This window comes from Centroberyx affinis, unplaced genomic scaffold, assembly GCF_046629955.1.
Source record: "Centroberyx affinis isolate AG114_WGS23_722 - 3 ecotype Tasmania unplaced genomic scaffold, CSIRO-AGI_Caff_v1 ptg002132l_1, whole genome shotgun sequence".
NCBI lineage: Eukaryota > Metazoa > Chordata > Actinopteri > Beryciformes > Berycidae > Centroberyx > Centroberyx affinis.
In genome coordinates this window covers 72,728-84,325 of record NW_027280453.1, presented here as the reverse complement: position 1 = coordinate 84,325, position 11,598 = coordinate 72,728, and the positions used below count along the sequence as shown (strand labels likewise).

The window sequence follows — 11,598 nt, the reverse complement described above, 5'->3', positions numbered from 1 at the left end:
TATGCTATAAGGTGGCTTTCCTCAGCAGCTGGGCTTTCACACAGGGTAATAATTGTTTTGCAATTTGCATTCGTATTTATTTTGATTTTATTTTCAAATTGGAGTTCAGTATTAGTTTAGTTTCAGTTAATTTTCATATGGGGTTTGCTCATTTAATTATAGTTTCTATTTATCAGAATAAATAGTTTCATTAATTTCATTAGTTTTTATTTCATTTTGTTTCAGTTTTAGTGTTAATATTGTAACTGTCATGGATAAGGAGAGTGTGTCCTCAGATGCAAATCATGTGTCCAGTGTGAAAAAAGGAAGATAAAGTAGTATACTGAGAATTACCTTGAGTTTCATAGTAAGCATGACTGTAATGTTAGTTAATGTTAATATAGCTGTTAGTCGCATTTACTCTTTTCTAAATAGCTCTCTCCTATACACCATGTTTAATTTGGCTCTCTGACTGAAAGTAATATTTGAATGCCATTATTTCAGACAGTGTGGAGGTAATAATTATAGTTTTCATTTAATTTCATTTTTTCCATACACTCCACTTTATTTTATTTCAGCTTACTAAAATATATACGATTTTTCATACTTATTTATTAGTGTTAGTCAACTATAACAACCTTGGTTTCACACACTGGCAGAGCAGACTGAGGCCTGCTGTTCTCCTGTCTGCCGCTGGAGGGCAGCAGTCTCTCCCTCCAGTCCACAGCTAGTAAGACGTCAGTGTCAGGGTTGAAAGGTAAAAGGTCACGTGGAAGATGGCTGCTCCCCAAGATGACATGTTTTCTCTCTGCGTGGACCCCGGCAAAGTTAGCAGTTGCGTTGAAGTCAGATTTATTGACAAAATCAAGGTAATGCGCATCCCAGTTTTGCAGAGAAAATTATTTATGACAAATTTGGGGCTTAATTTCTCTCTGAAACAGTAATGTTGCAGCTCCACGCCTGTTATCAATCTGGCTCATACAGCTAGCATGGCAGTAATTGGGATTATGAAGTAGATACCAGCTATTATATTAACAAGAACAAGCTTTCTGCTGTATTTGGACAATGTGAATAATAGGTGTTTTGACATGTCTTGCCTGGGGGTTTGACTTTTAAACCAAAAGCTAACACAGACCAGCTAACTAGCAGCTTAGAGAGCCAGCTGTGGATTTGGATTTAAAGGAGCTGAGGCTGACCTGTTTCAAAGACTGGTGGACAGAAAACACAACGTACAGGAATGATGTATTGTTCATTTTTCAGGGGAAGGGTCTGTTCGCCAAAAGGAGCATCAAGAAGGGAGACAGCATCTTCATAGAGCGCCCTCTGGTCTCTGCCCAGTTCCTCTGGAATGCTTTGTACAAATACAAAGGTGAAGTGTTTTTTTTATTCTATTGCAAAACAGAGATGTTGTTGCAAACAGCATTTATCAATACACAGGTTATGATGTTGCGATCCCTTGTGCCATAATCCAAGGTGAGCATTCATATAGAGGCCTGATTCAGAGTTTAACAGAATGATTAAAAACAACCACAAAAAAAACCCCATCAGACTACAGGACTATGAGAGGCAGCAGAATTCACCAGTTACCTGCTGTAGCTTTCAGGGTGAGTGAACGTTATCAAGTGGGAACCTTCCTTCACTGACGGTTCGTTGAATTGGATTCACGACACGTCAAAAAGACTCAACAGCGTCCCAGAATGCATTAATCGACAGCTACATGTTGCATTAACAACTCATAAACTGATGACAACACACAGGGAGGGCAGAGAAAGCGTGTGATTTGACAGACAAACACATAATATACGTATTTGCATTATGAGAGAAATCAAAGATTAGGCTAATTCTGGAATTTGATAAGGCTTATATATCAGAATGTAATGAAATGGGGGGTTTAAACTGAGTTACCCTGCCAGGTGGAAGGGTGGTGGTGTGGAAGTTTGATCTGGAACAAAACTTATATCGCCCCTCACTCTATCGCTCTTCGACAAGCTTAAATTGTCGAATTGCCCCCCCCCCCCCTCTTCTCCCTCCCTCTGTCCTCCACAGCCTGTGAGTACTGCTTGCGTGCTTTGGAGACTGCGGAGGAAAATGCGAGGAGGCTCAGTGGCATCCCGGGACTCAGCCTCCCACACCCCGAGCTGTGCAGCGTTCGCCCCGAGCTGCACCAAGCCTGTCCTCAGTGCCAGGTCGGTCTCAACAGGATAGAAGGCAGTTTAGGGATCCTAGGGTTTTGGCTGATGTGGGCTTTTGAAGTCTTTACTTTTTCCATGCCAAAAATTACAAAGTACTCTCACAAAAACTCTCCACTGAAACCCAGAAATTCTTTTAGTTGGGTTTGTAGCTCCTTAAGGCAGAGTGATCCACCCCACCTGTTCAATAGTACTGGAAACTCTCTGCCTTTTAATGAAGAAGTAACCTACCAAAAAACTTAATGGAACAATTAAATGTAAAAAAACTAAAATGTCATTGCAGGTTTTGCAGACCAGAGTTTTTATGTAGCTCCAGTCAGGGAGGAACCTCCATTGTATCAGTGGTGGACAACAACCGGCCGATGTTGTATATTTAATAGAAGGCCAACAACTGTGTGATAAAACCAATGTAAGCCTAACCATACTTCCAGTTTTCCACTGGTGGCACTGGTGTTGAGTATTTGTTCATTTGTTAATGTAATGTTTCAGCTGGGAAAGTCTTTCATAGCCAACCTTAGCTGCTGTTAAATTGAATTAACTTTTGAAGGAATCATAAACCATGTAACACATTTCAGATTAGATTCAGATTTCCTTTTTACAGAGCTCCCACATGATAGTTGTTACTAGTTAATGGTGACCTCATTCTCAAGATAGTGGCTAAGAAAATTGTGCTATACAGAGTGGAATATTCAAAGATAATGTAATGTTTTTGCTTTCCCTTTCAATGACCCATTTGTGATGTTTTATAATTTGAGCGAGCCTGCCTTCTCTTGCAGGTTATGTACTGTAGCAAGGAGTGCCGACAAGCTGCAGCAGACCAATACCATCGGGTCTTGTGTCTCGGCCCCTCCCACGACGATCCGGACCACCCAATCAACAAGCTTAAAGACGCATGGAGGTGAGGGAGGATTTCACTTACTGCTTTCATTGTGTGAACTTGCTCTATTACTCTGATGGGTTTGTTTCTCCTGAGTTAAGATCATTCCTCTTCTCTTCAGGAGTATGCACTATCCCCCAGAGACCTCCAGCATCATGCTTATGGCCAGAATGGTGGCCGTTGTCAAACAGGTGATTCTCAGATTACTTTTATCACGTTTTCATTGTTTGTATACTTGATTTTGAATTCCCATTAATTTATCCTGTAGTGGGCACTATTCTTCTAGGGATCCACACTCAAGAACTGGGACAAACAACAATATAGACGATAAGATACAGACATTATGACCTAAAGAACAGCAGATCAATTTGCATACAAAAGGAAAATTAAAGTGAAACAAAAGAAAAAAATATGGTAAACATTCAGACCCAAAGATAACTGATGACTGGTGTCATTTAGCGTTATAGGCCTTTCACTGCTGTCTACGTCTGGTTGACATTTCCCCCAATCATTTCGCAATGCGTGTCGTATGTAATTAGATTCCTTAACATTTACTTGTTTTTAAAATACAAACTTTACGGTGTCAAACCTATCTTGAAATTAACTGCAATACCAGCAAATAAACACAAACACAGACACAAATAAGAAGACATGGATGTGACAAATTAAGGCTTCGTGTTTACTGTGATGCATTTTCTAGAGTATTTAGTATGTAACGAAGAAAGACACTTAACAACAAAATGCTATATACTGTATTTACTAAGTGACACAGTATTTGTCATTAACACTGCTTATGTTGTCCAGGCCCAGGACAAAGCACACTGGCAGAAGCTGTTTTCACAGTTCTGCAGCCGTGCAGCCAATGAGGAAGAGGAGATAGCCCACAAGCTCCTGGGGGAGAAGTTCAGAGTAAGTTAACCATCATCTTATATAAAATGTGCAGTGTGCATAAACGTGTGAGGTCAGGCAGTTCAGAGGCATTATATCACATGGTTGTAGGGTAATTGCAGTTCTGTATAGCTCAATGGGCAGAGCATGACATTTCACCTTCCACAGACGGGGGTTTGATTCCCACAGTGGCCGCCTGTGCTAAAAATGTGTGCAGTCATGGTACTGTATTGCAAAGAAGCATCCACCAAATTGCATATGTATGTTATGTGAATTCTAATACTTTACGATGTTTCTGTAGGGACAGTTGGCCTTGCTACAAAGCCTTTTTACTGCAGCACTTTATGATGATCATCTCAATCGGGTAAGTACAGTTCTAATCTAACCACTGTATGCTTCTCCACGTTTCCAATTCAATATTTTTCTAGTGTATTTCGACCAAATACTGTCAATCTTCCAATAATTGCCTGGGTGTTTATCCTGCTCAGGGCGGCAAGCTTTTGGTGTTGGAGATTATGGAGGCGTGGAGATTAGCGTCTAGCATCTGGAACTCTCTCTTATTTTATTTGGGCTACGCCAAAATAATTGTGTTTGTGTACCCCTTGTCTACTAAATATTGTTTCACCTTTCCAACACTTCACTTTTTCCAGCTTCCACCTTTCCAACTTTTTTTATCACTTGTCATATAAATCAGGTGAAGAAGTAAATCGTAAGTCAGGTGAAAGTGAAAGTTTCCTGGTGTCATGCTGCTGGCCTGTCTGTCATATGTGTGCATGCTGGAAACAAACAAGGTTTTCTGTGTAAATCATGTAGGCAGCTTGTGCCAGACAGGATGCTGGGTGCTGTTACATGGTTTATATTTCCATTAATTTCTGGGATATTTTCTCAAACTTGGCTTTGTAAGTGATTATAGTTATGATGACAAGCTGAAAAACTTTTTTTTTTGGCATGACGTTAAATGGAGACCAACATTTATTTGCTGACATGACCGGCACTATTTAAAAGACCAGATTCTATTCAAGACTCATTGAACAAGATAGTGAATCCCCACCAGCTTCAGGGGTGCTGTTCTCTAGGTGATGCTGACCTCTGACCTCCCTGTGGAGGAGGGTTAAGAATTTTCCTGCAGAGATCAATAAAGTTATGATTATCATTGTATTCCAGTGGTTTACTCCGGACGGTTTCCGCTCTCTGTTCTCTCTTGTGGGGACCAACGGACAAGGCATAGGCACCAGGTAAACACTTGCCTCTCTGCCTTTCACTTCAGCTTTTAAATTACAGGCCTAACTCTGGAACTCCCATTTTGACTGAATTGTACAATGTCTTTGTCTTCTACTCAATTTCAGTTCCCTAAGTCAGTGGGTTCATGCCTGTGATGCACTTCAGCTTCCTGGTCAGCAGAGGGAGCAGTTGGATTCCTTTATCGACCAGCTGTACAAAGACATAGAGAAAGGTCACAATTATATTTTTGTCTTGCAATATTCGCCTGTATTTGTAGTAAACAAACTTTTTCCTCATCAGAGCAGATTTGTAATGGTCATATTGTATAATTGAATTGTTCATTATTGTCCACATTGGACATTTAACACACGGACGTCACTGGAATAATTACATAACTAGTGCTCCAATTTTGATAAAGGTCAGAAGTGAACGTAATTTGTCTTTTCTCTCTGTAGAGACGGGAGACTTTCTGAACTGTGAGGGTTCTGGACTTTTCCTGCTTCAAAGCTCATGTAAGTGCAGCAGCAGTGCATGTTGTTAGGATCTCTGTCGTTTAGCGTTAAAGACACTGTTACCCCGGTCAAGAGGCTATCCTTCCACACCTCTTTTGCCTTATTGCTTTTTCTGTCCCTGCAGGTAACCACAGCTGCATACCCAACGCAGAGGCTTCTTTCCCAGACAACAATTTCTTGCTTCACCTCAGTGCCCTTAGTGACATCAACCCAGGAGAGGTCAGCAGACACGTCTGGGTTTGCAGTGATAAATTCTGGCCCGGGATAGATGGGACAGAACATCCCTCTCTAGCTTTGTGTGCTCAGTCGTCAGACAGTATTAGTAGGCTGAGACTTTGAGCATTGGAGCGGGTTTGTCAAGCTGTCAGAAAGATTGAGAAGCCTTGCATCTGCCAGCCACAGTAATGTCAGAGCAGCCGCACGAGTTTCACAGCAAAGTCTTCCTTTGAATACTGGCTAAAACTGGGGAGCTTTGTACAACATTTCACCAATAGAAAGATGGGAGGGCATGGCAACTTCCTGCATGGGGGGTGAAAGGACATTGAAAAACCTGATTCATCTCTGCCATTTGAGCAAAACCAGTAGTAGCTTCAAAGGGGTTTGTGGTATTAACATGTCATTGTTAAGACATCTGGATTCAATAACATAATTTTGGGATGTGTGAGTACTATAGCCAATTCAACTGTGTGTTTTTTTTTCAATCTCTAGGAGATCTGTATCAGTTACTTGGACTGCTGTCAGCGTGATCGAAGCCGTCATAGCAGACACAAAATTCTGAGGTAAACGTCCGTAATCCTCAGTATGAATCCGATGGACGGGCTCATACTGTTCCCAGTTCATCTAGATCAATGGAAAGCCTTCCAGGCAGTAGTAGGTAATCCTGAGTCATAGATGTCTGGGATCTGACTGCTACTTCTGTGCTTACGCTGTTTATTGATCAGTATGCTGTCAATCCATCATTGATTTACACCTCAGCACTCAGGGGGGAGGGTTTGCTTTGCAAGCCTCCTTAGATGCATATTTGCTGCATCCTGTGGAAAAGAACTGAACTTGAACTTTAGACTGGTGGTGTGAACAGATAGGCCTCCAATTGAAAATGCAGTATTAAATCCTCGTTTGCCCTAGTGGGCAATGGCTGCTGGAACAACAATGGATTTTCTGAACGGCAGACTGTGTAAATGTTTCTTATCCTTTCAGTCCTTGTTAGAGACGCAACAGGGTGAATTATGTAACGGCATTATTCTCTTCCCAGGGAGAACTACCTGTTCGTCTGCTCGTGTCCAAAGTGTGCGTCTCAGATGGATGAGCTGGATCTGACATCGGAGGAGGAGGAGGAAGAGGATGGTGAAGCAGAAGGCGAAACAGAGGGAGATGAGATGGAAGATGAGATGACAGACGTCTGATGAAAGACTTGCCCCCGTTGTTCTCAACCCCTCCCATTCTGCCGCCGCACTAAGCAACCATGAAGCCCAGCACAATAAAGACCAACCTCAAACATGATTTGCATATCACCAAAACTATCCGCATTAGTTGTGTAATGAAAGAAATGTTATAAAATATATTTCACTCACTCGTTGCCCAATGTCATGGATCTGCCACAGCAAGTTTTTCCTGAAATGATGGAAGCGTGTTTGAGATGCATCTGCACCGCAAAACACAGCTCAGAAGAACGCTTATCATTTCTCATTCCTGATACCTCCTAAGGATGGCAAAGTGATTAAGCAAAAGGCAATTGGTTCTCAGGTTTTTGCTTATAAGATGTTTCTTACAAGACTATGCATTCTGTTTCGAAGAGGCTTTTATTTATGTATGGTGGTTAACCAGTTATAATTACAGCACTCTCGTATTGGAGGCATGCAGCCAGTGAAATAAAATATTCTTCATGACCTCTGAGGTTAAGTTAAAACTTATTTAACTATATTATGGAGACCTTGAGTGAAAAATTGCTTTGTCAGTAACAGTTTGCCCTTTATTGAGAACTGCATTTCAACCACGGTTCCACATGAGTTAAATTGCTGCTGCTGCCCACACACAAATCAATACTATACAACAATGACTGTAATACAACAATGACTGTAATTACGAATCCCAATATTTTCAGTGTTGCTAGGCAAAGATGGAAAATATTGAATGAGTAACCCCAATTATCTCAGTTGGCATTCAGAGCAATGGCACCTGGCTTTTGAAATCACACAGGTACAATCTGATTTTAGCAGTTGTAATTTTTACCACTCATGGCATAAACCATTGAAATTGAATGGCTTTGGAGTCATAAATTTGTATTATATTGCACATACTGCCTTTGCTACAGAATATTATGCTGTTACTATATTTGTTCAATCATTGCATATTAACAACAAATTGTCTGCTTCCTCATGGGATCTTGGGTCTTCACTAATCAGTGTTTCCTTTGTGGTTCTTGCTATAGAAATATTTGCATTTGCTGTAGGCTATCTATACAATTTTAACATGTAGAACATACAGTCACTGAGCACTTTATTAGGAACACCTGTACACCTGCTTATTCATGCAATTATCCATTCAGCGAGTCATGTGGCAGCAGTGCAATGCATAAGATCATGCAGATACAGGTCAGCAACCTAAGTTCATGTTCACATCAAGCATCAGAACGGGGAAAAAATGTGATCTCAGTGACTTTGACCGTGGCATGGTTGTTGGTGCCAGACCGGCTGCTTTGAGTATTTCTGAAACTGCTGATCTCCTGACAGTCTCTAGAGGTTAAACAGAATGGTGCAAAAAATATAAAAACATCCAGTCAGTGAGCGGCGGTTCTGTGGATGGAAACGCCTTGTTGATGAGAGAGGTCAGAGGAGAATGACCAGACTGGTTGGAGCTGACAGAAAGGCTTCAGTAACTCAGATAACCTCTTTACAACTGTGGTGAGCAGAAAAGCCTCTCAGAATGCAACACGTCCAACCTGGAGGCCGATGTCTCTTTGGTAGCCGGTTGACACTGAGCTGAAAGCTGATATCTACCCAGTATTAGTAAGGTGTTCCTTATAAAGTGCTCGGTGAGTGTATCTGTACACCTTATTTTTTTATCATATTAATGAGTAAATGGGTTAAATTAGATATTCTGCTGCTGATGCCTGCCTTCTGCACACTTTGGACTTAACATCAAGTGGAATCTAATGGGTGCCAACACAGGAGGAGGCATTGGATAGTAATGCAGACCAGCTACAGTAATAAGCTGTCTTAACAAACTTAGACATAATCCTATACTCTTCCCAACTGCTTGTCCACAGGTGACATTTCTCCATTAACCTTCTCAGTTTACTCGCCCCTCCCCCAGAGTCATTGGTCCACTTGCATCTAATGCTAATTTGCCCTGGATGCACTGCAGAGAGACGAAAAAGAACACATTATTTCCATGAGAGGATGCACACCTGGGACCCAGCGTGGCAGGAGGCTGGACCTCTGGACACATCCTCCAGTGAAACTCCCCCCACCGTCGGCTGTCATCCTCTGAAGCCGTGCCAGAGACGCCGCAGGAGCTCTGTAACTTTGGAATGTGGACTTTGGTGCAACAGTCCGCTGCGGGGGTCGAGCGCAGGCAGGCATACATATAGGCCTCCACATCACACAGCACGGCCGTTTCAAGTAGAGAAAGTGTTGAGGTCAAAGAGCCCGCCCCGAGAGAAGTGGGCCAGATAGAGCCTCGTTTGAGGACCGAGGGGGAGGGATGTGAGGCAGAGGGTTTGAGGAGAAAGGAGGGTGTCTGCTGTATGAAGGGCAATTATTACTATGCAGAGAAAGAGTCCTTTATTCTGACAAACCAAGTACAAAACACTTAATATGCATTTCAAAGATTGCGGGGAAGTAGAAGTGGCCATATTACTGTCATTACCATATTATGCAGATGAAGGGGCAAGAATACATCCAGACGGACTTCTGAGGTGTGTGCTTAGGCTCTATATAAAGGGCTAAAAGGTAGCATTTGTGTCATATATTTTACTGCTATATTTGCCACAAACAAGATTTTACCGATTACATGTAAGGCTCGGCTGCATCTGCACGACAACTTGCTATATATCACAGGGCTTTTAATCCCCTGCGAGCTAAAGTGCAGCCTGAGATGCTCACGCAGGGTGGTTTTGCTCCACAGTATAACTAAAGATAATTGGGGTTTTTCCATCAGAGCCTCTAAGTTATGGAGTAACTCACATGTGAAGAGCAGGCTAGCAAAATCAGGCTCTTCTTATAAGTCACTCTAGAAAATGCACTTTAAATGCACTCAATTTTTCATAGGATTTCTATGGAGATGCTTTTACCCAAATTTTGTCTATTTCATTTAATTCCAATTTATTAATTTTTACATTAGGATTTCTCTGTTTTCATGATTTTGTCTGGGTTTATTTTTATTGCAAAGCACTTCTTGAAGAGTAGTATGCAAATGTAGCTATATATTTTTTATCATTATGATTATTGTACAGTAAAGTAACAACCTGGGGTGACTATCTTTTCAGCAGTCAGTCATTGAAATCAATGAGGAAATATCGCATGGTGTGATTCACACTTATATAGAAAAAAGTATGAATCAAATGTTTGTATTTGTATCAGACATTACATTTTATAAGCTTGTTTTCCACCTTGCAATTACTACTTGCCATTACAAATAGCATATTGCACTACATCTACTCTTGAGAATTAAATTTCGAACAACCTGTTGTTGATTTAGCCACCAAGGTTAAAGGCAGACTATGTTGTTTATGACTGCTGGTGCTAAAGTTGTCTAAATATTTCACATTGCATGCTTGAAGTGGGAAAACTATGACATGGAGGCAGATTTTTAGAAATAAGCAAAGTGAGTGGGCTTGAAATGGGCACCATATGGAAACAATCTACCGACCTACATTAGCACTGTCCAAGTCGGTTACCGCAACGGATCCCATTGCTGCCTTGGAGGGCTACTCCAGGACTCAGTGATGAACGACCGCTTCATGTGAAATCAGCCAACCTAAAGTAAGGTGGTTGCACTTTAGCTCACCTTGCATTAAAATAAACATGATAGAGTGAAATATCATTTTAAGAACGCACTGATGGCTGCACAATGACCAGTTGCTTTTGATGAATTGTTTGGGATTTCTGTGGTGAGTTCTCCACAAATGATTTCCCTGGCAAAGTCAAAATAGTAAAAATTTGTCAACAGCACCTCTGCCATGTAGTCATCGGGGATACTTTTGAAACATTGCGGGCTGCCCAATAGCCTCACATTCATCTTCAGGGAGAAACATTTAAGACCTCAATGGCGTCGTATAAATCTTGCTGCATGGTCTGAGCCAATGGGATGGAACATGAAGAATTGAGTTGTGAATCATCCAAATTGAGGCTTTAGCATCACAAATGTTACAGCAGGATCTATAGCAGAAAAACAAAAAGTTTGTGAGCATCTTAAATAGTACTAAACAAAAAAAAAAACAGCTATCTTTGATGCTACTGTGCTTAACTGTACCTTCTTCACAAAAGGTTTTATGAACAGATTCTTCTTCCCTATGGCATTTAACACAGCCTCACTAACACTTGAAACACATTTGAAAACCCATTTGAGTAAAAACAAAACAAAACAATGAAAAAACAGTCTCTACAGTAACACATGGGCACAGGAAACAAGACCAAAGCATAGGAGCACCCAAGGGTGATCAGCAGCCTATTCTGGAGACAGAGAAGTGTGCAAAGATTGACAGATGACATATTCATCAGTCAGTTAAGACATATTAGGACATATTCATCTGATTAATTCATATTGTATAAACAGCCATATTCTTAAATAACTTAGATAATATGTCTGAGTTCTTGTTTCAAAATATTAAGACTTTATTTTTTCTAAGCATGGCTAAGAAGCTGTGTGGTTTTGGCTCTCACACGGCTAGTGGAGTTCTTATTTATTTTCTCCAGCGGTGGTTTGAGACCTG

The 11,598-nt window shown here is 41.1% G+C and overlaps 2 protein-coding genes across 2 annotated transcripts in view; both read left to right on the top strand.

Annotated features, from left to right (window-relative positions):
- Positions 1–726: 726 nt before the first annotated feature.
- On the top strand, positions 727–7,903 carry smyd5 (SMYD family member 5). The gene is made up of 13 exons (XM_071531793.1): positions 727–848; positions 1,240–1,348; positions 2,026–2,165; positions 2,945–3,066; positions 3,167–3,236; positions 3,850–3,954; positions 4,235–4,297; positions 5,098–5,168; positions 5,280–5,386; positions 5,610–5,666; positions 5,791–5,885; positions 6,375–6,445; positions 6,919–7,903. Exons 1-13 carry the CDS (start codon positions 756–758, stop codon positions 7,067–7,069), a joined length of 1,254 nt encoding a protein of 417 aa, XP_071387894.1. The 5' UTR covers positions 727–755; the 3' UTR covers positions 7,070–7,903.
- A 1,161-nt stretch (positions 7,904–9,064) lies between these two features.
- The window catches only part of LOC139654653 (GDNF family receptor alpha-4-like), a 53,317-nt gene continuing 50,783 nt past the window's right edge, over positions 9,065–11,598 (top strand). The window contains exon 1 of the mRNA XM_071531777.1: positions 9,065–9,239. Coding sequence (XP_071387878.1) covers positions 9,065–9,239 — 175 coding nt within the window. The remainder of the gene's footprint in view (positions 9,240–11,598) is intronic.

Coding starts and splice junctions, on each gene's coding strand:
- smyd5 (XM_071531793.1), top strand. CDS start 756: ATGGCTGCTCCCCAAGATGACATGTTTTCTCTCTGCGTGGACCCCGGC. Junction 5,169..5,279: donor GGACAAGGCATAGGCACCAG/GTAAACACTTGC, acceptor ACTCAATTTCAG/TTCCCTAAGTCAGTGGGTTC. Junction 6,446..6,918: donor AGCAGACACAAAATTCTGAG/GTAAACGTCCGT, acceptor TTCTCTTCCCAG/GGAGAACTACCTGTTCGTCT.